A 26,527-nucleotide genomic window follows, 5' to 3' on the forward strand; every position below is an offset into this window, starting at 1 on the left:
ATTATCATAGTTAATTCACTGTGCTGTTGAAATATTATCTGTCACATACATAGAAATTGTTTGGCAAACAGAAGAACAATTGCAGAAGAACAGAACAGAAGAACAGAAGAACAATTGCAGATTCCATGGTGCCATCAGCTAAAACAGCTTCCTAAATTTTGCACCCCAAATGACGTGGGCCACATGGTCCAACATTTAATACGAGCATTAATATGGGGTGGGGGAGAGACGAGGGGTTTTTATGTCTAAGGCATTTGAAGCTTATCAGTTGTGAGAAGACCAAGCTAGCATTCCCAGTAGAGTTACTCAATTAAGTCACAGATCTCTTTTCAGTATTTTAATAGTGGCTCTTCGAGCTCTCTGGCCCAGGCTGAGGATTAATTTATTTTAATTGGGGTTTTAGTTGCACAGGGTTAAATTTAATCTTTTTTTTAAACTGGTTTTAACTTTTGTATTTTGGTTTTTAATTCCCTGTAAACCGCCCTGAGTCCTCAGGGAAAGGGCGGTATATAAATGTAATAAAATAAATAAAATAAATAAAATAGTAACAGCAGTTGAGAAATATTACCAGCAATTAGATTTGGTAGCATGCTATGTGGTCCCATCTAGTTAAACCAACAACAAAAGAGATTGGTCTGAAAATAATAAAAATGATTATTTATTTTGAAATATGGCATAGAATAGATATGTTGACCACCAGAAACCGCTATGTCAGCAGTTTCATCCTATTTGGGATTTGTCAGGCTTGGATAGCAAGATGTTATTCTTTGGGGTCCAAATTCTTTACCAGGAATTGAATACAAGGATCTTCACCTTAGATGACTCTATACAGTGCTTTAGTTTTAAGAGTTGGCTGGGTCCTGGCACTCAATGTTGCAGAGATATATTAACTCTATCAGAATAATATATTCAGTCCACCTTATCTTAAGCTCTGAGAGCCAAGAAGGGATGTTGCATCATGTCATCACCTGTGTATTATAAACCATGTAGAATCCCATACACTTTGGTTTGAGAGCTTAAGGTAAGGTAGACAGTATGTACCATTCTAGCATAATAGGTAAAGGTAAAGGAGTCCCTGCGGATTTTACTCCACTAGACTATTGGAGGCAGTGCTCCTCTCCATTTCAAGGCCATTGAACCAGTGCTGTCTGAAGACATTTCCACAGTCATGTGGCCAGCATGATGTCACAGAGCATTGTTACCCTCTCACCAAAGCGGTACCTCTTTATCTACCACATTGCATGCTTTCAAACTGCTAGGGTGGCAGGAGCTGGAGTGAGGAATAATAGATACTGCTATTATAATTTATTTGCAGGAAAGGAAGTGAACTGTAAACTTTAAGTGTTTTGTTGTATTATCAGTCCAATTCAATGCTCGGTGCAAGAATTCAGATAAAGCTTCTCCATTTAAAACCACAAACAATACTGGGAGAGAATGGAACAAAAACTATCAATTAGTTTTTTATTTTTATTGTTTCCCAGAATTCCTTTTTCTTGCCTAAAAGGGAGCCTAGACTTGAAAAGGACTTCTGTTCTTTTTTCTCTGAATTTTCAAAATTCAAAAGTTTTACTATTTTGCTTGGGCCACCATGCAAACACATCTTAGGGTTTCCTTTCCTTTTTTTGCAGAATCAACATATCAGACTTGTTTCCAATTATACTTTAAAAATTAAATAACAGACATGTTTTATTTACACTCAACTTTATTTACATGTATCATTAAATATGAACAATACAGAGAAAGAAGTAATGTAAGCCAGAGCAAAGGAAGCAAAAAAAAACCCCTTCTCCAAACAAAAACAAAACACTACTGGTGGTTCTTACTCTTAAATCATAGTCTAGGAATTCAGACGTCTGACTTAGTGTTAACAGTGTACAATTAGTTCTGCTGGAAGAAAAATACTTTTAAATAGATTTGGTTAACTGCAGCACCCAAAAGAATTAATAATGGACTATTTTAAAAAGTGATAGTTTTTTTTAACCAGCAAAAAAAGTGTGCTCTTTTTTAACAGTAATGTTCTGTCGAGTCCTACACATTTATACTCATAAAATAAGATTTGGAAACATATATAAATTTCAGCGGAGCATCATTAAAACATTGAACAGAAGACTCCACAGATTTTAAAATATTACAATATATATAAGCAATATATATCTTAAAAAGCAACCAGTTGAGCAAGTAAGACTAATCTTTGTTCTGAGGATACAGCTTTCTACTTATGATTACCCAAAATAGATCAAACAAAACTATGTTCAAATGAGTTGTCAATGCTCCTTAACATGGTGTTTACTTCGTTGGTCCTAAGTACAATAATATTTTTGATGCTACAGACACCCAGTTTTATTATAGCCAGTCAGCCTTTTCACAATCTGATGCTTTTGGCCTTTCTGGCTGGGAATTCAAAGATCTGTGAGTCTGACACAGGGCAGAGGACATAGAGATGGAGAAAGGTTAGCAAGGACATGAAGCGGCACTACCAAAGGATTCCATTCTACTTCTGGATGATACAAAAAGTATCTCAGAGGAATAAATCATGGCAGCCCATTACGTTGTGCTCTTAGAAATGTGCTACTATATTCAATGTAATTTGTAAGCTTCAAATCTGTGACCAGATAGAACTGAACAGGGTAAAAGTGGGAGCAGGAGAGAGAAAATGTATCTGGATGAAAAGCTAGGCCATTGCTGCTCCTTTTCTGAATTGGTTATAGACACATTGTTCTTGTTATTTATCTACTTCAACACTTTCATCTCATAGAGTACACAACTGCAAAAATAGAAGCATCCTATTTATTTACAATATATATACACACATACACAAATTAAACATTTCCTACAACATAACTGCATAGATTTTGGTTGTTGTTGTTGCTGCTGTGATTGTTAAATAAAAGAGAAACAGATTCAGGGATATGCACGTATGTGAGTGTTAAGGTCCTATCAGCCCTCAGTATTTAGCAACATTTATTTTTTATCTTCACATTGTGATAACTGAAAGTCCTAAATTGAGAAACAATAGATACATTCAGTTAAAAAGAAAGAAAGACACAGGAAAACATTGTCCAGATGTGAAGTAGCAATGTTTGTTTCTGAATAAGGAAAGACTGCGTGATCAAGAGACATTTTAAAAGCAATTTAAGTTAATATAAACTATTGTAATGGCGTAAACTGTATTCTGGAAAAATACTGACAGAACTAGTACTAAGAAAAGAAACATGCAAGAAATGTGTCTTCAATTAATATAGACAGTATTTGGTGTTCCCATAAATAGTTCAATATCATACCTAAGGGAATGGGTTATATTTTTGCTATCCACTCTTAATATCCTCTGCATACCCTGGACTAACTGTTATAATATGGTAAAAGTGATTCTTCCAGAACTGTGATATGGAAATAGTGAAGGGGAAATATTCTCTTTACAAAAATTGCTCAATTAGGATGCAATTTTGTAGTCCCTGGGAGGAGGTACCAGAAATTGGAAACCAGGCAGATTAATCAATGCCCAGTGAGCTTCTACGGCTGGGAGAACATCTTGGAGGAAAGGTATGGAAACACAGGAACCCATGATCCGTAGCATAGAATGTATGACACCTCTGAAGCTCATATACAGAAACAACAGGGGGATTCCTGTTATTCAAAACAAACGTGAGTAAGAACAGATGGAAAAAACCAAAGAGTTCCTCTCCCTTATTTCTGCCCTGCTGAGAAGATTACAGTAAGGTGCTGTGCTTATTAAACACTCCAGTGTTACAGCACTCCAAAAACAGAAAGACTGCTCTGCCACAGTGGAATAGCTTATTTCTCAATGTCAGGAACTTCAAGATGTATGGATGCCAAGCTCCACAACTCTCCAGTATGTTGGCTGGAGAATTCTAGAAATTGAAGTCTAGACTTCTAAAAGTTCATGAGGTTGAGAACCACTGGCTAATATTTAGGAAAAAAACATTTATAATTTTAGAATTTAAGATCTTTGCTGGGTAGTCAAGCCCCCTTCATGGATTACTGCCTTGTCATGGCGAAGGGGCTTGTGTAATTCAATGAAGCTATGAGCTATGCCGTGCAGGGCCACCCAAGATGGACAGGTCATAGCAGAGAGTTCTGACAAAACGTGATCCACTGGAGAAGGAAATGGCAACCCACTCCAGTATCTTTGCCATGAAAACCCTATGGACAGTACCAAAAGGCAAAACGATATGATGCTGGAAGATGAGCCCTTCAGGTCGGAAGGTGCCCAATATGCTACTGAGGAAGAGCAGAGGGCTAGTACTAGTAGCGCCAGAAAGAATGAAGCGACTGGGCCAAAGCCGAAAGGACGCTCAGCTGTGGATATGACTGGTGGTGAAAGGAAAGTCCGATGCTGTAAAGATTTTTTCTCCATAGGAACCTGGAATGTAAGATCCATGAATCAAGGCAAGCTGGACGTGGTCAAATAATAGATGACAAGACTGAACATCGACATCTTAGGTATCAGCGAACTAAAATGGACAGGAATGGGTGAATTTAATTCAGATGACCATCAGGTATACTACTGCGGGCAAGAATCCCTCAGAAGAAATGGAGTAGCCTTCATAGTCAATAAAAGAGTAGGAAAAGCAATACTGGGATACAATCCTCAAAATGACAGATTGATCTCAGTTCGAATCCAAGGCAAACCATTCAATATCACAGTAGTCCAAGTCTATGCCCCAACCACCGGTGCTGAAGAGGATGAAATTGACCGGTTCTATGAAGCCTACAGCACCTTATAGAACTAACACCAAAAAATGATGTCCTTATCATCATGGGGGATTGGAATGCTAAAGTAGGAAGCCAAAAGATAACCGGAATAACAGGCAAGTTTGGCCTTGGAGTACAAAATGAAGCAGGGCACAGGCTGATAGAATTTTGTCAAGAGAATACGATGGTCATAGCAAAGACTCTTTTCCAACAACCCAAGAGACGGCTCTACACATGGACATCACCAGACGGTCAACACAGAAAGCAGATTGACTATATGCTCTGCAGCCCAAGATGGAGAAGCTCTATACAGTCAGTAAAAACAAGACCAGGAGCTGACTGTGGCTCAGACCATGAGCTTCTTGTTGCAAAGTTTAGGCTTAAACTGAAGAAAGTAGGGAAAAGCACTAGGCCAGTCAGGTATGAATTAAATCATATTCCTGTTGAATATACAGTAGAGGTGACAAATAGATTTAAGGAATTAGAGCTGATAGACAGGGTGCCTGAAAAACTATGGACAGAGGTTCGCAACATTGTACAAGAGGTAGCAACCAAAGAAAAAGAAATGCAAAAAAGCAAAATGGCTGTCTGAGGAAGCTTTGCAAATAGCTGAGGAAAGGAGGGAAGCGAAAGGCAAGGGAGAAAAAGAAAGATACGCCCAATTGAATGCAGAATTCAAGAGAATAGCTAGAAGAGATAAGAATGCCTTCTTAAATGAACAGTGCAAAGAAATAGAAGAAAACAATAGAATAGGGAGGACCAGAGATCTTTTCAAGAAAATTGGAGAGATGAAGGGAACGTTCAATGCAAAAATGGGCATGATAAAGGACCAAAATGGCAGGGACCTAACAGAGGCAGAAGAGATTAAGAAGAGATGGCAAAATTACACAGAAGAACTATACAAGAATGAGCTTAACATCCCTGATAATCACAATGAGGTGGTCACTGACCTCGAGCCAGACATCCTAGAATGTGAAGTGAAGTAGGCCTTAGAAAAGCTGAGCAACAACAAAGCTAGTGGAGGTGACAGTATTCCAGCTGAGCTATTCAAAATCTTAAAAGACGATGCAGTAAAAGTGCTACACTCAATTTGCCAGCAAATTTGGAAAACTCAACAGTGGCCACAGGATTGGAAAAGATCAGTTTATATTCCAATTCCAAAGAAAGGCAGTGCCAAAGAATGTTCAAACTATCGCACCATTGCACTCATTTCTCATGCTAGTAAAGTTATGCTTAAAATCCTACAAGCTAGACTCCAGCAGTATGTGGATCGAGAACTACCAGAAGTACAGGCAGGATTTCGAAGAGGCAGAGGAACTAGAGATCAAATTGCCAACATACGCTGGATCATGGAGAAAGCTAGAGAGTTCCAGAAAAACATCTACTTCTGCTTCATTGACTATGCTAAAGCCTTTGATTGTGTGGATCATAACAAACTGTGGCAAGTCCTTAAAGAGATGGGAATACCAGAACATCTTATTTGTCTCTTGAGAAACCTATATGCGGGCCAAGAAGCAACAGTGAGAACTGGACACGGAACCACTGATTGGTTCAAAATTGGGAAAGGATTCTGGCAAGGCTGTATACTGTCGCCTTGCCTATTTAACTTATATGCATAGCACATCATGAGAAAGGCAGGGCTAGATGAATCAAAAGTTGGAATTAAGGGACGTCCGGTGGTGACGCGACGCTGAAGACAGCCATCTCCGGGCTGTCCGCTCCGCGGCTTCGTAGAAGTGCTGAAAACAGCGCCGATCAGCTGTTTCAGCAGTTCGGAAGCCCCCTCCTCGGGAGAAGAGGAGGGGGTGGGGCCCCATGTAGGGGTTGAGCTCTCCAAGCCCGCCTGAGCCTCTAGTTTGGGCGGCTGAAGGATCGAGCCCCCCGAAGCCTGGGTTTGCTCCGAGCTGCGCAGCGTTTCTGCTCCGTGCTTTTGGGAGCAGAACTAAGCGTTAGCAACCACCCCTGCCAGAAGGAAGGACTTTGGAGTGTGAAGAGACAGGCAGAGCGATACAGGAGGTCAAGGTGAAGTGGATTTTTGTTCTCTAGTTCAATGGATTTTATGGACTTTAAAAGTGAAACTGCGTAGCAAGTGAAAGTGGGGGAAGATGGCGGCTAAAACTTCTAAAGTTCTCCAGAGTGCGGGGGCTTCCCCGGTGCAACAGTCCTCGCTGCAAGCCTTATTGCCTCCTGCACCTGCTCCGGCACTGACGGTTAAAGATTTACAGGATGCTTTGGAAAAGCACTCACAACAAATAGCAGATATTATAGATGGAAAGATGGAAAAGCTGGAGGAAAATCTGGAGAAGAAGATGGAAAAGCTGGAAGAGAAGTTTACAGCAATGAGGGCAGACATTTTGCCTGCACTTCATGGTGTGGCTTCATGTATTCAATGCTTGGACGAAAAAATGGAAGATCTTAGCCAGAAGAATTCCAGATTAGAATCAAAAGTGTTAGAGAATGAAAATGTGATGGATAAAATGGACGGTGATATGACTCTGGTCCAGTACCACCAGATGGAGTTTGCTATCAGAATCAGAGGTTTAAAAGAGAATCCTAAAGAAGATTTAAAGCAGATAGTCTCTGAGGCTTTGGAAGTGGTACTGGGACAGCCAGCAGCTGAAATTGAGGGAAATATAGACAAAATCTTTCGTGTGAATTCATGGATTGCAAGACAGAGGAAGTTACCTAGAGATGTGGTGGTTTATTTCACAAAGAGAGCAATCAGGAATGAAGTTATCCAAGTTTCTTATGATACTAAGCTTGTGGTTGCTGAGCAAGAAGTTTTGGTTTTAAAAGAGATTCCTCCAAGAATTTTAAGGAGAAGGAAAGATTTTGCTTTTCTGGCACAGGAACTTAAGAAACGCGACATCAAGTTTAGATGGGAGATACCAGTGGGCATGGTGGTGATGCATGAAGGCATAAGACACCGTTTGGTCACAGTGATCCAGGCACGTGATTTTTACAGCAATGTTTTAAAAGCAACCTCTTTACCACCTTTGGAATTTGCAAAGAAAAATGGTGAGGGAAAGCCTCAAGATGCTGAAGGAACACAGACAGATGAGAAAGCTACTGGAGGGGATCAAATTACAGTTTCATCGGAAGATGCCAGAGAGCAGAGGATGACGCGTGCTGCCTTGAGACGAGCGAGACAAGAACAAGAGCAAGACCAGCAGAAAGTTATGGAACCGCCAAAGTGTACCTATAGCGAAGCTGTGGGAGGGGCACGGCCTAAGGAAGTTAAGGGACTCTTGACAGACGTGTTCCAGAAGCTTCAGGCCGCTAAGGATGGCGACTAAGTTTCTAACTTGGAATGTCAATGGCTTAAACTCACCACAAAGAGAAAGAAAGTTTTTCAATACTTAAAACAATTTAAAACTGATGTTATTTGCTTGCAAGAAACACATATTAGGGTTATGGACCAAAAGTACCTATTGAACTCTAGATTGGGTACACAATTTAGTGCTTCAGCTATGAATAAGAAAAATGGAGTGGTTATTTATGTCAAGAATACTGTGACAGCGGAGCTAATAGAAGCAGATAAACAAGGAAGATTTGTTATAATAGATTTGCTGTTAGAAGGCAAAAAAACGCTTCTGGTTGGATTGTACGCTCCTAATCAACAACAAGCTGACTTTTATAGTTTATTACACAGTAAGATTACTCAGTTGGATTATAAATCGTTTATTTTTATGGGAGATTGGAACGGAGTCTTGGACGTACAACTGGACAAGGGTGGCTCCTTTAGTCATATTCCGAGCCACGCTAGATTGCCTAAATCTTTTTTTGAAATGAAGGATGATTTGGAGTTGCGAGACATTTGGAGAGAAATACATTTACAAGAAAAGGATTATACTTTTTTTTTGATAGACATCAATCTTTTTTCAGGATTGATTTTATATTATTGACTAATGATTTTTTTTCCAGGATTAAAAAGATAAAGATTTGTCCAAGAGCTATGTCTGATCATAGTCCAGTTTGGTTAAAGATTGACAAGGATAATAGAGATAGGCGCTCTTGGCGCTTAAATGAGAACTTGTTTAGAAATCAGAGAAATGTGGAAGAATGTAAAAAACAGATGAAGGACTTTTTTGAAACTAACATGAATAAGGGCACTTCTATGGACATGGTCTGGGATGCTAGTAAAGCTTATATGAGAGGGGTGTTAATATATATGAATAATAAATACAGACGTAACTTGGAATTTAGGAGGAAGGAATTGGAGAATGAAATTAGAGAAAAAGAAAAGGCCCTAATTCGGAATCCATCGGATGTGAAGATTAAAGAAGTTATTAATCTGTTAAGAGGACAATTTGATAAGTTGATGGCTGATCAGGTGGCAATTAATTGACGGTTTGCTAGGCACAATACTTTTTGCAGTGCCAATAAACCAGGCAGATGGTTAGCTTACAGGTTAAGGAAGAAGCAAAGGGCTTCTAACATAGATAAAATAGAACATAAGGGTAAGGTTGTGTATCAACAGGATCTTATTAAGGAAGCCTTTCTGGACTTTTATTCTAAATTATATGCTAAAGATAAGATTAATGAAGCAGATATTGATGTATATTTGAGGAATGCTAACATCCCGGTTCTTACACAAGAACAAAATGAAGAGATTAATCAACTGATAACAGAAGAAGAAATCCTTTTAGCAATTAAACAATTGAAGATGGATAAAGCGCCAGGCACGGATGGACTGACTGTGGTGTATTACAAAAACCTACAATTGGAGATGATAAAGCCACTAAGGGAATTGTTTCAGACAATTCAAAGGGGAGGAAGGGTGCCTCCGTCTTGGAGAACTGCCTTTATTTCTTTGATTCCGAAGGAAGATCAGGACGTCACTCAAGTAAGAAATTATAGACCAATATCACTTTTGAATACGGACTACAAGATATTTGCCAAAGTTTTAGCTAACAGATTGATGAGGGTTCTGCAACAGATAATTCATGGGGACCAAACTGGGTTTATCAGTGGTAGACAAATGAAAAATAATGTGAGGCATATAGTAGACTTGTTGGAATTTTTGGAAAGGAACAACCAGATCCCTGCGGCGCTGATCTTTTTAGATGCCGAAAAAGCCTTTGATCAATTGGATTGGCAATTTCTGATGAAAGTTTTAGATAAAATGAATTTTGGGGATAAATTCTTACAACCAATTAGGGCAATATATCAAAAACAAACAGCCCGAATAATAGTAAATAATAGTTTGACTGAAGTATGTAATATTGAAAGGGGCACAAGACAAGGGTGTCCATTGTCACCTTTATTATTTATCTTAACATTGGAGATATTATTGATTAAAATACGGAATTCGGAAAAAATTAAGGGAATTCAAATTAGAGATCAGGATTATAGACTGAGGGCGTTTGCAGATGATCTGGTTGTTACGGTGACCCAGCCAAAAAATTCTGTTGTGGACCTGATGGAGATAATAATGCAATATGGGAAGGTTTCTGGATTTAAGGTTAATGTACAAAAAACTAAAATATTAGCCAAAAATATGACAGTATCGCAAAAAGCCCTTCTAGAAGGGCTAACTGGATTTGAGATTGCTAAAAGGGTTAAATATTTGGGGGTGTATTTGTCACCCTCAAATGCAAAGTTATATAAAAATAATTATGAAAAATTATGGGGAAAAATTCAAAAAGAATTGGAGAGTTGGAAAAAACTGCAGTTGTCTCTACTGGGAAGAATTGCAGCAGTAAAAATGAATGTTTTGCCTAAATTTCTATTTTTATTTCAAATGATACCTATTTTTAAAAAAGACTCAAATTTGGAGGAGTGGCAAAAGGGTATCAATAAATTTGTATGGGCAGGGAAAAGGCCACGAGTCAAATTTAAAATTATGCAGGATACGTGTGAAAGAGGTGGTCTTAAAATGCCCAACTTTAAATTATATTATGAAGCTGCTGCGTTGTCAGCGATAAGTGATTGGATTAATTTAACACAAGGGAGATTATTAAATCTTGAAGGCCACGACTTGTTATTTGGCTGGCATGCATATTTATTGTATGATAAGAAGGTAGATAATGTGTTTAAAGTGCATATTTTAAGACAGGCATTGTTGAGAGTTTGGAAAAAGTATAGACATAAGCTAAACTACAAGATACCTTTGTGGGCAATTCCGAAACATGCAATAGAAAACATAAATGTTGGCTTCAAACATGATGTGACTACATATAAGGAGATCTTAAGTTTGGAGAGGAACGTATGGTGTTTGAAGCCGTATAATCTTTTACGAGATGAGAAGATTGTTCAAACTTGGTTTCAATATGGTCAATTACGGGCCAGGTGGAAAGAAGACCAGAAAATTGGTTTCTCAATGACTGATGAAAATTTGGTAAAGCAAATTAGAAATCAGGGTCCAGCACATATCAAACGGATATATCTTGCATTGATAGAAATTGACTCAGAACTTGTTAAAGATTGTATGATAAAGTGGGCTCAGAATATTCAAGAAGTTATCACAATGGACACTTGGGAAAAGATCTGGGTGAGAAACGTAAAATTTACACAAGCTCAAAATTTAAGAGAGAACTTTTACAAAATGTTTTATAGGTGGCATTTAGATCCTAAAAAGCTTGCAAGTATGTATCCGAACTACCAACCTAAATGTTGGAGATGTGGTGGTGAAGACGCGACATATTTTCATATATGGTGGACCTGTAAAAAGGTTAAAGCTTTTTGGATTAAAATCTGGTGGAATATGCAGAAGATATTTAAGCAAAGGATAAAGTTTTGTCCGCAGTTTTTCTTATTGGGCATAATTACAGATACTACTGTTGTGGATACCAAGTTGATGCTGAACTTAATTACGGCAGCAAGACTTTTAGTAGGTCAATATTGGAAGAAGGAGGAACTGCCGACTATAGAAGAATGGACTCTAAAAGTTTCTGACCTGGCGGAAATGGCAAAGATTTCGGCCTATTTGAAAGACCATTCGCAACAACGTTATATTATGGAGTGAAAAAAGTGGATTGATTATATCCAGAACAAATATGGGACCAAAAAGTTTCATTTAGCATTTGTATAAGTTTTTTTATATGATATTAGTACTGTTTGTAGGCATTTCATATGAGCTAGAGTGCGATAGACTTAATAGTTTATTGTTGTTAACATATGGTTGTTTATGATTGTTTTTACTTTTATACCTTGTATTTAGCTCTGGGAAGTCAGGGAGGGGGGAGGGGGGAAGGGGGGGAGGGTTAGGGAGGGTTAGGAAGGGTTGGGTGGAGGGAGGGGGGAAGGGATTGTTAAAGATAAAATGTATTGTAAAACTTTTCAATTAAAAAAAAAGTTGGAATTAAGATTGCTGGAAGAAATATCAACAACCTAAGATATGCAGATGATGCCACTCTAATGGCAGAAAGTGAAGAGGAACTGAAGAGTCTCTTGTTGCGAGTGAAGAAGGAGAGTGCAAAAGTTGGGTTGAAACTAAACTTTAAGAAAACCAAGATCATGGCATCCGGCCCTCTCAATTCCTGGCAAATAGATGGGGAAGAAATGGAGGTAGTGACAGATTTTATTTTCCTGGGCTCCAAGATCACTGCAGATGGGGACTGTAGTCAAGAAATTAAAAGACGCTTGCTCCTCGGGAGGAAAGCCACGGCAAATCTAGACAGCACACTAAAAAGCAGAGACATCACCCTGTCAACAAAAGTGCATATAGTCAAGGCTATGGTCTTCCCAGTTGCAATGTATGGCAGTGAAAGTTGGACCATAAAAAAGGCTGAGCGCCAAAGAATTGAGGCCTTTGAACTATGGTGCTGGAGAAGACTCCTGCGAGTCCCTTGGACTGCAAGGCGATCAAACCGGTCAGTCCTAGAGGAGATCAACCCTGACTGCTCTTTAGAAGGCCAGATCCTGAAGCTAAAACTCAAATACTTTGGCCACCTAATGAGAAGGAAGGACTCACTGGAGAAGAGCCTAATGCTGGGAAAGATTGAGGGCAATAGAAGAAGGGGACTACAGAGAATGAGGTGGCTGGATGGAGTTACTGAAGCAGTAGGTTTGAGCTTCAATGGACTCCAGAAGATGGTAGAGGACAGGAAAGCCTGGAGGAACATTGTCCATAGGGTCGCGATGGGTCGGACACGACTTCGCAACTAACCAACCAACCAACTAAGTGCAAAGTCCTAGTAGTTCACCATTCCTTTTCTGTAGGAAAGCCAAGAGAATGCACTGAAAAGAGCTGCATTTTTGTAGTAATTGGATTGGCATGCTTGGGATGGAATTAATTAATTAATTAATTCTATACCCTTTCTGGGTATGGAATTTGGAAACAGTTGTCTATATACTTATAACAACCAAAAATTCCTCCAGGAAGCATTTTAAATGCCTTCTAATTGTAAAGCAATGAAAAAATAGCTCCTACTCAGTTTTTTATAACACAAAGGCAGGACAAGGAAAGAGTTGGAATTCTCTCTTCTTTTAAATTTCTTTATGCAAGGACATCCATGGGGCAAGAGATGTCAAAGTAGACTTATGAAGATACTTATACAGGTAAATCCTCAACTTACGACCACAATTGAGCCTAAAATATATGTTGCTAAGCAAGGCAGTTGTTAATTGAGTTGTGCCCCATTTTACGACCTTCTTTGCCACAGTTGTTAAGTAAATCACTGCAGTTAAGTGAATCATGGTTGTTAAGCAAATCTGGCTTCCTCCATTGATTTTGCTTGTTGGAAGTTGTCTAGGAAAGTTATAAATCATAATCACTTGAGCCTAGGACAGTGAACTATGATACAAACTTTTATCACTATGGGGATGCTGCAATAGTCATAAGTGTGAAAACTAGTCATAAGCCACTTTTTTCAGTGTCATTGAATGGCCAGTAAATGAATGGTTGCAAGTTGAAGACAACCTGCACTATAAGTGCTGCTTCTTTCTTACATGTGTCACAAACATCCAAAATGGGCTCAACACAGCTTTCATCATTTTAGCAAAAGCAGCAGAATCCCACATGCCCCCAGGTTCCTTTTTATTAATTATATGGTTTTGGCAAGACAATTGTCAGTATCTATTTTACTACATGATACTATGATAGACTTTTTGATGGACCAGTATGTACTTTCATTGGCAACAGCTTTTTTGTTGTTACTGTTCTTGTGACAGCAAAAGAGAGTTTAAATTAATTTTATATTTCACACACCTTACCTCTGGATCTGTTTCTTTTTATTTTAGTATATTTTAATTCAAATAATATTGTCTCGGGACAGGGAGACAAGGTGCAATTTCCTGGGAGACTACTTTGAAAATGGGTACACATGCATACATATCTCCCACAAGGCTAACTGAGCTTAAATAATTAGTCTTTGTTTACTAATACCAAAAGACTCCATAGAGTCCATATGTGACCAAATACTAGTTATCTATCTAATCATTAATCACATTACTGCACCAGTATAATCAGGGGGATACAAAATTATTTTCAGGAATGAGGAGATCTACTTTGAATCAGGATAATGGATTTTAGCTGAAAATCAGAAGAAATATTCACGTGCAATGTATGAAGTAGTAGAAGATATTTTTCAGCTATTTCATTACCATTTACTGCATACAGAAGACCTATGACCAATGTGATCTGTGAAATTGTTCTGACCACTGTAATAATACTGATGCAAAAATTATAAATTAACAACTGTCTCCTGTGGAAAAATATGCAGTGATGATTAATTCTTGTTTAATAGAAGAAATTTCTGATGAGTAGGACATACTGGTAAAATGAGTGACTGGTCATTTTTGTGAACAGCTAGGAGATAGTGTATTCTTGGTATCTCACTGACCTTCAGTGGCATTGTCTTGAATGCACCCAATCATAGATGACAAGAGGAATGCTTACCATGGAAAATAAAATTCCTAATGCCAAAAAGAGGGAAGCCTAGAACCAAAATGAGATATTATTTACATTTATTTACATACAGGCTCCAACCTGAGTCCCAGAGTATGGTTCTTAAAGATATTTAAAAGTTGTTACCACAAATTTTGCATTGGAAGAAGGCAAAAATTCTCAAATGCATGAGCAATATTCTATTAATTATTCTTACTTTATTTTAAAGTAAACCATCTAGAAGTACATTCTACACGTGGGATTTAAATGGAAAGTGTGGTCCTCAATTTGGGAAAAGCTGCACACTTCTATTGTATAATGATTAGCCAATTGAGAATGGGCTTTAAATCTAAGAAAAAATATGTTCATGGGAAAGGCAGGGAAGCCAACATACAATCAATTCATCTCTAATTATGTCAGCAATTCATGGATAAATATATCTTACAATTTAATTCAGAGATGTGCAAAATGTTTCTAATTTGCTTTATCTTGCATTCTAAGTGTCATGTTTTGAGTTTAAAACAATTATTGTGCTTTTAAAATAGATAGTTCAACTAGTTTGGAAATGACTTTGAATTTATTTCAGAATATGTAATCTTGGCCTTGTTGGGCATCTCTGAGTTTTGTTCCTGCGTTCCCAATATCCTTGGATTCTGTTGCCTTGTATTGGGCAAAGGCTATCAAATGAGAAACCTGTTTTAAGTTTGAAAGCACCATCTGTGATTAAGAACTCTGTTCTCTTCTTTAAATCTTCATTCTTATTCATAAGCAGTGCAAGCAATTTACTGCAGATCATTTTGAGATACTCAGGTACAGCCATTTGCAAACACATATTTATCTTTGTTGCCTTCTGACATGAATGCTGACTTATTTAGCTGTTTGTGTACTGGCAGGATCCAGGATTGTTCACTCTGGTGAAAAAGTACATTCTACCTTTGTTACACTTGCACAGTACAGCTTTTAATGTTGCTTAATGAAGGATAACAAATCATGCTAACTTACCCAAATTCTCTGAATCAGTTTTGAGGCATCTTGATGGATGATTTTCAAATAGAGTGAAGATGGAAGAATAAAAATCAACATATTGGCAGATGTTGTTCCTATGACAATCAGAAACATTTTGGTGTTATAATAAACAATGTACAAGTCTAAGCCTAACAAAGGGAGGAAATCTTAAAATATATTTAGCATACTGTACCTACAACTCCAAAAATATCCTTCATGGAAGGTATAAAAATAACCAACAGGTTAATGATCATCAAAAGGATCAATGTAACTACAATGTGTTGGCATAAATGAAATTTGGTTTTTCTAGCAAGCTCAAATATAGATGAACGAACCTATGGAAGAAAAAAAAGAAATCTGTTAGGCAAAGTGTTTCATGAGACAGACATCCCCAAATTTGAAATGCCTTCCCCAGCAAAGTAAGGCTACTGTTGTTTTATCTGCTGTAACGGTGATTTGAAACTTTTTATTGTTGCTTGAGTTCTTGTTATGTTTTAATATTTAGTTTTTATTTCATTCTGTATTTTATAAAATTCTTTCACACATGCTTTATGAATTGCTTTGATTATAAACATCTTCAAGATTTTTTTAAAATTGGAAGGGATACAGGTAGTCCTTGACGTACATCAACAATTAAGCCCAAAATTTATGTCATTAAGAAAGACATTTGTTAAGTGAGTTTTGCCCCATTTTACGACCTTTCTTGCCACAGCTGTTAAGGGAATCACTGCAGTTGTTAAGTTAATAACATAGTTGTTAAGTGAATCTGGCTTCCCCATTGACTTTGCTTGTAAGAAGTTTGCAAAAGATGATCATATGATCTGGGGACAATACAACCATCATAAATATGAACCAAGCGTAACTTTCCCAAGTATCCAAGTTTTGATTACCTGACCATGGGGATGCTGCAACTGTTGTATGAAAAATGCTCATAAGTCACTTTTTTCAGTGCTGTTGTACTTTGAATGGTCACTAAACAAATTGTTGTAAGTTGAGGACTACCTATAATTCCCAATTTTAATGTTTAAAATAAATGCATAGAATGCTAGTTTGATCTGCATTATATCAGCTTTTCTAAATCAGCCATACTGAAAACTACTATAATTTCCATTAATTTTATACTGCTCATCAATGAGCAATGTCTGGGGATGATGGGATTTATGCCCTAATACAGTCTGGATTTGTGGAAGGCTAAACAACATCACTGGCTGTCATCAACATTCCTGTTTTAATATTTAAGCATTGACAAGGAGCACCAGCAATTACTTATGTCAGAGTAAAGACAAATAGAACACTTGAACATTCCAAATCACCTTAAGCATTCTAGCCTTCAGAGTATCTATCTGAGAACAACAAGGAGGGGAGGGAGGAAAATGAAAGGTGCAAACAACTGTAATGCAGAATGAGTCAGCTGCGTATCAAATCATATTCATGAACCAAAACAGCCCATAAATAGAACTTTGTGGAGTAAATGGGAAAATAGACAATTAGGTAATAGGGACCTGAAAAGAAAAAGAAAGGAAAATTGAGTTGAGCTATAGGCTCCTATGTTCATATGGGAAAGATAATTTAAGTATCTTGCCTGAATTGTTTTTGCAGCTTGATAGGTATATTATTTTATAGGTATATTATTTATTTATAGGTATATTATTTATTAGACAATTGATAACTAAATGTCAGTTGGTTTACTGAAAGTAGAAATAGCAAGTTCTTAATCATATTTTTTTGAGAAAAAAATATTTTCACCATTGCAAATATTTGGAATTTAGAAGGCTGGGGATAGATGTTAACTTGTGATCTATTCTTGCCAAAACAAAAACTAAATAAGGAAGCAAAAATTCAATTCTTGTATTTAAGAACTACCAATCTATTAACAAATGGACAGAAAATTCCAACTTACTGTGAAAAACAACACGGGGACTGTGAGTATGACTGCAACAATGACGGCAACACGAACAGTTAAGACAAGGATGTCATCCTTATTCTGGTATTTGTGAAGCAAATCTGACTGTACAGATTCTGCAGGGAAAACAATGATAGAGCTGTTCTAGCAGTCAGATAATTAATACAAGCTGCCATTTAGTAAGAAACATCTCAAACGACATGATTTAATCTTTTGAAATGAGGCTGGTGAATCACCCTTTCAAACTGAATTGTCAGAATGGTTCAGCACATCAAACTGTGTGGGATCCATTTGTAGCTGCTAACAGAGACTTGGCCTCAGTAATTCACTATTCAATGAATGTGTTTGCTTTTTCTTAATTGATTCAGAAGTGAGAATCTACATGATTTTCTAACTGAAAATAATTTTCTGATCCAAATTTCAAATTTAAATTTAAAGAGAGAAAAAGATAGGTAGATTGGTGAGGAAAAAAGGAGTGGGAATGAGTTCTGACTTCCTGCCAGCTTCCCTATAGAGTTTCCTTGTGGGAAGCTAGCAGGGAGCATCAGAAGCATCCTTCCTTCCTTCCTTCCTTCCTTCCTTCCTTCCTTCCTTCCTTCCTTCCTTCCTTCCTTCCTTCCTTCCTTCCTTCCTTCCCTTTGCTTGGAGAAGTGGGGAAGCCAATAGGAAGTTTCAAGTACAAGGCCAGCAGACAGGTATGTGACTGCCATTGGTTGGGTGTAAGAGTGAGATAGTGCAGGTCAGAAATGGCAGATGGAGGTGTGTGTGACAGATACTGTGTGGGTTGGGAAAAGGATGTTGGTGTTTATTAGAGGTACCATCCAGGGATGGTGTACAGATGGGAGTGTGTAGAGTATGATATGCAGATCAAGAGATGGTGAGTGGGGTTATAGGAACAGTGTATAGGGCTGCCCAAGAGGTGCTGCATGGATTGGGCAATGCACATGGGAGGGGCATGGGTTGGAGAAGGTGCGTGTGGTTGTCCAAGAAGTGCTGCACCGGTCAGGCAAGATGCTTATAAGGGATGGTGCAGGTCACGAAGAGTGCATGGGAGTGCTCAAGAAGAAAAGACATGAAGGGGACAGCATGGGTCAAGGAAGGTGTGCAGGGGCATGGCCAGTGCTGGGATTCAGGCAGTTCATACTGGTTCGGCAGAACCGGTAGCTAATTTTCACAAGGCGCAGAATGGACTGCCGTAACTACGTGGATGCCACTTCCGGAAGTCCATTGAGCCTCGGAGGCCTGGGGGAGGCCTCCCAGGCCCAGAACAGCCCATTGGAAGTGCATGGATGCCACTTCTGGAAGTCTGTTCTGTGCAGGAGAGGTCTCCCAGGCCCAGAATGGATTTCTGGAAGCGGCGTCCATGCAGAAAACTGGTTGTTCAGATATTTGAATCCCACCACTAGGCGTGGCACAGGTTGGCGGAACACAAAAGGGAGTGGCACGGACTGGGAAGGGTTTACAGAGATCCTGTTCCTCTCTTCATTTCTTCTTTCCTTCCTTCATTTATCAAAATCAAATTTACTAAACTTTATCAAATTTCATTTCTCAAGTTTATATGCCATTCATCTTGCGATTTGAGGTGACACTGAGTGGCTAAGGCTTTCTCCCTTCCCTTAAGTATAAGTGGCTGTTGTTGGAGGGGGTAGGGACTGCTAGACTGGCTGAGAAAGTGCCATGGAACATTGAAAATGAAGATCATGTGACCACAATCCAGTCCAGCAGCACAGAAGCATCAACACTGAAACAGCTACAACTTTCCCAAATTTCATTTCATTGGGAGTCATGGGCCCCAAATTTGGATAAAAGAAAGAGTGAGTTCAATATCCAGATAAGAAAATGTCCTTTTCAAATTAAGCGTACACCTCCTAATCTGGATGCTATTTTCTGTACAAAGAAGGAAAAAATGGCAACACACATTTTATAAAATTCATCTTTGATGGCTATAATGTTTGAATTATAGGTTAATCATTATTGGCCTCAGCTGCTTGCTTTAAAAAGTATTAGGGGGTCAAGAACAAGTTACTTAAAATATGATGCATGTTAGGGAAGACTGAATACATACATACCATAAAATGTCAAGTAGCCAAAAATAGCAGTTAAAAAGTACATGACAAACATGGCAAAGAAAGAGATTTTTGTAACCATTTGCATTCTTTTCTGGGAATGACTGTAAAAAAAGAAAGGGTAGGGGAAGGAGAGGAATGAAGAGCTAAGTGAATATTGGTGGTATTATTCAATTATTATTTTCATTCATAGGCTGCCCATCTCCTCAGCAACATTTATTAAAGTTTAATACATGCTCACAGACACTATACCATTTATTTATTTATTTATATTTTATTTTATTAAATTTATATACCGCCCTTTCCTGAAGGACTCAGGGCGGTTTACAAGGCATTAAAACAACCAATACAAAAGTTAAAAACAAATTAAAAAAGATTAAATCATCCCTAGAATTAAAAACCCCAGTTAAAAATTCTCAGCCTGGGCCGGAGAGCTCAAAGAGCCAGGTTTTCAGGTCCCGGTGAAATGTGCGGAGGTCGGGGGCAGTCCTAAGCTCCACGGGCAGCTGGTTCCAGAGGGCAGGCACACCCACAGAGAAGGCCCTTCCCCTGGGTGTTATCCGCCGACAGTCTTTTATCGGCGGCACCCTGAGAAGACCCTCCCTGTGGGAGCACACTGGACGAAGGGAGCTTGATGCCGGCAGCAGGTGTTCCCTCAGATATCCCGGAACCAAGCCATTCAGAGCTTTATAGGTCATCACCAGCACCTTGAATCTCACCCGGAGGGCAACCGGAAGCCAATGCAGCTCGCGGAGTAGAGGTGTTACATGGGAGTATCGGGAAACCCCCATCACAACTCGCGCAGCCGCATTCTGCACCAGCTGAAGCTTCCGAGTGGTCCTCAAGGGCAGCCCCATGTAGAGAGCGTTGCAGTAGTCTAGACGGGAGGTCACGAGCGCATGAGTGACTGTGCGTAGGGCATCTCGGTCCAGATAGGGTTGCAACTGGCGCACCAGGTGAACCTGGGCAAAAGCCCCCCTGGCCATGGCTCCTATATGATCTTCAAAATTGAGCCGTGAATCCAGGAGGACGCCCAAGTTGTGAGCCCTATCAACGGGGGGGGGGGTAACACCTCACCCCCCATCGTTAAAGGTGGAATAATCTGGTTAGCCCAAGATGCCGATACGCACAGCCACTCAGTCTTGGCGGGATTGAGACGAAGCCTGTTTCTCCCCATCCAGACCTGAACCGCCTCCAGGCAACGGGACATCACGGCGAGGGCATCGCTGGGTTGGTTCGGGGTGGAGAAAAACAGTTGGGTATCATCAGCGTACTGATGATACCCTACCCCGAAACCACGAATGACCTCACCCAGCGGCTTCATGTAGATGTTGAACAGGAGGGGAGAGAGAACCGACCCCTGAGGAACTCCACAAGCGAGAGGCCTCGGGGTGGATCTCTGCCCTCCAGTCAACACCGACTGCGAGCGGCCCAGGAGATAGGAGGAGAACCACCGTACAACGGTGCCTCCCACTCCCAACCCCCTGAGACGCCGCAGAAGGATACCATGGTCGATGGTATCGAAGGCCGCTGAGAGATCTAATAGGACTAGGACAGAGGAGCAACCCCTGTCCCGAGCCCGCCAGAGATCATTCAATAAAACTAAAATTCAATAAAACTAAAAACCAGCACGACCAATGCTGTCTCCGTGCTATACCCGGGCCTGAAACCCGATTGGTACGGGTCGAGATAATCAGTTTCCTCCAGGAACAGAGGAAGCTGATGCGCCACCACACTCTCAACAACCTTCGCCAGAAAGCAAAGGTTGGAGACTGGATGATAGTTATTTAAAACAGCCGGGTCCAGGACAGGCTTCTTGAGAAGGGGTCTCACCACCGCCTCCTTCAAGGCGGTGGGGAAGACACCCTCCTTCAAAGAAGCAGTTATTGCTGACTGGAACCAGCCTTGTGTCCCCTCCCTAGCCACATAAACCAGCCAGGAGGGGCATGGATCCAACAAACAGGTGGTGGAGCTCAGCCTCCCCACGATCCTGTCCACATCATCAGGGGAAACAGGATCGAACTCAGTCCAGATAACATGCTCAAGACCGTCCGATTCCACCATGTCAGACTCCGCCCAGTCAGAGTCCAAGCCAGCCCGGATCTGAGCGATTTTGTCCATCAGATGATGACTAAACTCCTCGGCCCGTCCCTGTAAGGGATCTTCCCTCACCTCCTGATTAAGAAGGGAGTGAGTCACCCAAAACAGGGCAGCCAGGCGATTATCTGCAGACGCGATGAGGGCAGCGAAGTAATTAGCCCTCACCGTCCTCATCGCGGCAAGGTAAGAGCTTATAAAGGTTCTTAGCTGCAATCGGTCAGATTCGGAACGGCTGGACCTCCAACCGCTCTCTAGACCCCGTCTCTGACGCTTCATCTCCCGGAGCTCCACAGAAAACCATGGAGCCCAACGGGATCTGCGCTGGGTCAGAGGTCGCAAGGGTACAACACAGTCGAGTGCCTCAGTGGCCGCCTTTTCCCAGGCATCCACCAAGGCATCAACTGGGCTGTGAGTGAGGGCGATAGGTACAGACCCAAGCGCCATCTGGAACCGTTCAGGGTCCATTAGGCGCCTGGGGCGGAACCATTTAGTTGGTTCCGCCGCCCAGCGGTGGGGGGTGGCATAATGGAAGACCAGCCACAGGAGATGATGGTCGGACCATGACAGGGGAATAACGTCCGGTAAACCCCCTCCTAAATCATCCAACCACTGTCCAGATAGGAACACCAAGTCGAGAGTGTGACCCCCCACATGAGTTGGGCCTTGAATTACCTGGGTCAGGTCCATGGCCGTCATGGAAGCCATGAACTCTCGGGCTGACTCCGATGACCCTCCCAGGGAAGGCAGGTTGAAGTCACCCAGCACTATAAGCCTGGGGAACTCCACCGCCAACCCTGAGAAGGTCTCCAAACTTTCCGGGCTCATGGCCCGGAGGGAAGGAGAGCAGCTTCCAAATTGGTGCATGCGCACATGCAAATGGGGCCGTGCACACTGGTGTGACATTAGCGGCCCCATTTATGCATACACAAATGGGCCACACACACCTGCCTGGCGCTAGCATTCCCATTCGTGCCTGTGTGTATGTACAAACAGGGCCATGGGAGCTAGCGCGAGTGAGAGGAGTGTGCACATGTGCATGCACCGGCCAGCCATTTCTGCAGCCCACTGGCCAAGAGGCTACAGCCCAGTAGTGGGCCGTGGCCTATAGGTTGGGGATCCCCGATTTACTATACTCATTTATAGATAAAATGAGTACTAATGTGACACTTAGTAGTAAAAACCAATTCTTCCATCTTAATCCATCTCTTTTAACAATGAGTAAGTGCTAATAGATAAATTCCCAAATGCATTCCTCATTCACTGTCATGAAGAAACATATTAAAAACACATGAGATATTCCCCAGATTTAGGAATTAATGATTAAAAAATTCACTTTCTATATTTCCATCCAAACCTTAACTTATTTCCCATGAAGGAATGCATGTATCTTAGAAGGCCATTCTTCCGTATAGTACAGACATGTCAAACTCGTGATGTCACATGATGTCATGTGATGTATCAGAGCTTTTTCTCCATTGCCGGTGCGATTTCCTGGTGATGCATCCGGCCCCTGGGCCAGCAGTTTCATACCCCTGGTATACTATATATAATCTCAATATAGCTTGCAGTAGTACAGAATTAAAATATAATGTAGGAAGCACAAAATTGAAAAAATACTTACTAAAACAAGAACCAAGGGCTCCTCATGCATTAAAAATTGCAACCCTGGGGAACAGTCCTAACGAGTCCTCTTGGAAATTAGGTTCCAAGATTGGGGCACCACAAGTGAAAAGCCTCCTTGCCAGCATCCTAAATCATTTCTTTTTGCAAGGTTCTCAGTAACAGTGTCAGAGCAATGCAAATGGGGACCTGCAAAGATCTATCTACAGTGGAGGCAAATGAATGAACTTACATATATTAATTGTAGTAATATATGTGATTAAACATGTGGATTAACAGAGTGAGTATATTTTTCTCCCACTGTAAATAACAGCTGCTGGAATGATCGCAGTAAGCCTAATTAGAGGTTTTAGTAATGTCCCAAATTCCTATCTAATTTCATAGGAAATATACAGTAGTGCTTGAAGTGGAAGAAAAGAATCTGTTGTGATTATGACATGAAAAAAAAAATATGTATCCATCCCCATAAGTTGAGAAAGATTATGCCTTCATGGTAACCCTTCCTTTGGATCCTGAATCTGTGCAGGATCCCTATCAACCTAGGTTTAGAATAGTTTCTTACTGTGTCAATTCAGAGCATTAGTGAAGACCTATAAATGATTTATCCAAGACCTCTTAGAGCAGGGGTCCTCAACCCCCGGTCTGTGGACCGGCACCGGGCCGCAGCATGGCAGAAACCAGTCCGCGCAAACAAAGCCCCATCTGCGGGATGCAGACAGTACATGAAATCATGCCCCCTCTGGTCCACAGAAAAACCTCTTTCCATGGAACTGGTCCCTGGTGCTCAAAAGGTTGGGGACCTCTGTCTTAGAGGTAAATTGCCTGCATGTACATTTTGATAGAAAGTTCCTTCTCTGTGTCCTGAAAGTAATGAAAGCAAGTACGTTAAGGACAACAGAAAGGACTTTCACAATAAATGCATCTAAACTGTAGAAAGTCAGCACCTCCCCACCTTCCTAAAGGAAATATTTGGGGGGATATTAAAAAAGGCAGAATATTATATTTCCCCAACGGAATAATGGAGGAAAAAAATCTTAAAAGGCTTTTTTACCCAAGTTTCCCCAGGCAGAAACTCAGCAGGCCAGCTTTTAGAAATGTAGATTTGGGGCCACCTATTCATAAACAAAATGCCTTCAGCCCCAGCCCCAGAGAAGGTTTAAGATGATGGGATTAGAAAAACAAAGACTCCCAAGGACAGGAAGATGATCTTTAGGACACAATAGGATTAATCCACCACCATTAGAATACCATAAGGGCACACTCAGGCTCAAGTACATTGCACAGGAACAGGAAATACAAAGCCACAGGAACAGGAAGAACCTCAAATACAAAGCCCAAAGAAGATATAAAAGCCCACCTATCCCAACTCCATTTTGTCAGCTACCCCAGAAACATGCTGTGTCACTGAAGTTTCTGGCAATTCAATAAACTCAGCCTTCTTCCCTAAGCAGCCTCCATTTTATTTATTCCCGGCTTGGACTGGACCCTGATGAAGATTTTTCCTTCAACAATTTGGCACCCAGGATGGTGCTTCAAGCTAACCTCACCAATGGACAGGGCCTGGGTAAGCCTCCATCTTGCCGGCAGCATACCCCTTATGTCTGTGGATGGGTTTCCCAGACCCTGCCCATTTGGAGCATGGGTAATAAAGGGAGTTTTGAGCTTGAGCTCAAGGGCTGCTTTGGAAAGAAGGTGAGTATCTCTAAATGTTAACTTTTAAAGGTCAGGGGAGTGAGGGAAATGTGTGTATGTCTGTGTGTGTGAATGAGAAGATCCTTCTTCCAATCACAGCTGGATCTTGCTTCCTCTGGCCTTTTCTAACTGCAAAATGATCTGTTCAAATGACAGAGCCTGGAAAGCAAGGGGGTTTGGCAGAGCACAGAACCTTTTGTTAGGAAAAAGGGAGAGACTGTGTGAAAATAGAATGGAAAACTGAGTGAGAAAATCAGATTTGGACAACCAGCTGGGAAGTCATTGAGCAAAGCCCAGATTAGGAGGTGCCCGTACTCACTACTTAAAGGTGCAGCAGGTCCTCCCAGACTCTCCTGAGTCTGAAAACCATGGGCAGGAAAAGTGTGAGCAGGAAAAGGCCGTTGGAAGGAGGTGCCTGTACTCACTGTGTAAGGGAGCAGCAGGTTCTCCCAGATCCCTTTTTGGTCCAAAAACCATTGCCAGTGTTCCCTTGAAAGGAGGTTCCTATACTCTGGGAGGGAACCAGAGTTCTCCTGGACTTCTTTTTTTGTCCAAATACTGACAAGCAGAGTGGCAAGTTTTGACCACAAGGGAAGACCCAGCTAAGCCAAATGAACCCCACATCTGAACAGAAATATAGGAAGCTGTAGCTCGAAGGTCAGGCCCAGATCCCATCTAGGAGATTTGCTCATAGTGTGGGATGAGAGGCGAGTGCCCGTCCTAACCGGTATGAAAAAGAAGCGAGCAAGGGAGATATGTAAGGAATGGGCTTTGCTCAGGGATAAAGCTGGAAAACTAATTTGGCTAAATAAAAGTACTTAAAAGGAAAAGGAAAATAAAATATAGGAACATTGATTTGTTCCCTCTCTTCTATGCAACCATGTGACATGTTTGTTAAGATTTTTGCCCTCCCTAATTTGAATTAACTGAGATTTATGATGGGAATGACCAGGGTGTGAAAACTGAGAGTTCTGTTTTCTTCTCCTTTTCTCTTTGTCTTTGTGTGTATATGTGTGTCAAAGTCTTTGTGTGTTAGCTAAATGAAACAGTTAAATGTCTCTAATCCAAAGCGAAAATAATTTAAAATTCTGCTAGGAAAAAAAGGTTAAAATAAGCAAAGAAAAATACCTTCACCCTAGTTTGCCTGGCCAGCAAAAAAGGGTAAAGAGCAAAACAGGTGTTCCTTTCCCGCTGTCCCAGCCCAAAGTTATTAGGAAGGAATGTTTTAAGTTCATTTACAGGAAAAGTTTCATTCTTGAATTTACTGTATGTGTTTAAGTGAGTTTCATCTGTTTAACATCTGTAAAGTTAACCTTAATATCTTTTCAAATCCTGCCTGCAAGCTATCCACCCCCCATTCCACTGCTCCATTTCTTATCCTCTGTTCTCCATGCCTATGTCTGACCAGCAATGCCTCTCCTGGGAGGGTCATCCACAAAGGGGGAGGGGTCTCTGTTCTCATATCTTTCAGCCCTGCACACCTGTCTTAGCAACCTTTGAAAGCAGAACACACTGACCCAGATGTTGCCTCCATTCATTTGAGCTAGGGAATTGGTTTGAATCCAGCTATCTACTAGGAAAATCACCATGCAATCAGAG

At 40.6% G+C, this 26,527-nt stretch overlaps 1 protein-coding gene across 3 annotated transcripts in view; it reads right to left on the minus strand.

The window, feature by feature from the left end:
• SLC38A1 (solute carrier family 38 member 1) overlaps positions 1 to 26,527 on the minus strand; it is a 540,785-nt gene that overhangs the window by 392,162 nt on the left and 122,096 nt on the right. For 2 of the 3 annotated variants that reach the window (XM_081330947.1, XM_081330948.1), the window contains 5 exons: positions 19,520 to 19,620; positions 17,448 to 17,566; positions 15,741 to 15,882; positions 15,545 to 15,642; positions 13,616 to 14,593 (listed from right to left, as the gene is read on the minus strand). In XM_081330947.1, the coding sequence (XP_081187073.1) occupies positions 14,501 to 14,593; positions 15,545 to 15,642; positions 15,741 to 15,882; positions 17,448 to 17,566; positions 19,520 to 19,620 (553 nt within the window). In that variant the 3' untranslated portion in view covers positions 13,616 to 14,500. Of the gene's footprint in view, positions 1 to 13,615; positions 14,594 to 15,544; positions 15,643 to 15,740; positions 15,883 to 17,447; positions 17,567 to 19,519; positions 19,621 to 26,527 lie in introns of those variants that run through there. The other variant, XR_014026881.1, reaches the window with a different exon arrangement.

The sequence above is a fragment of the Vipera berus genome, assembly GCF_964194415.1.
Source record: "Vipera berus genome assembly, chromosome: 6".
In the NCBI taxonomy this organism is placed as follows: Eukaryota; Metazoa; Chordata; class Lepidosauria; order Squamata; family Viperidae; genus Vipera; species Vipera berus.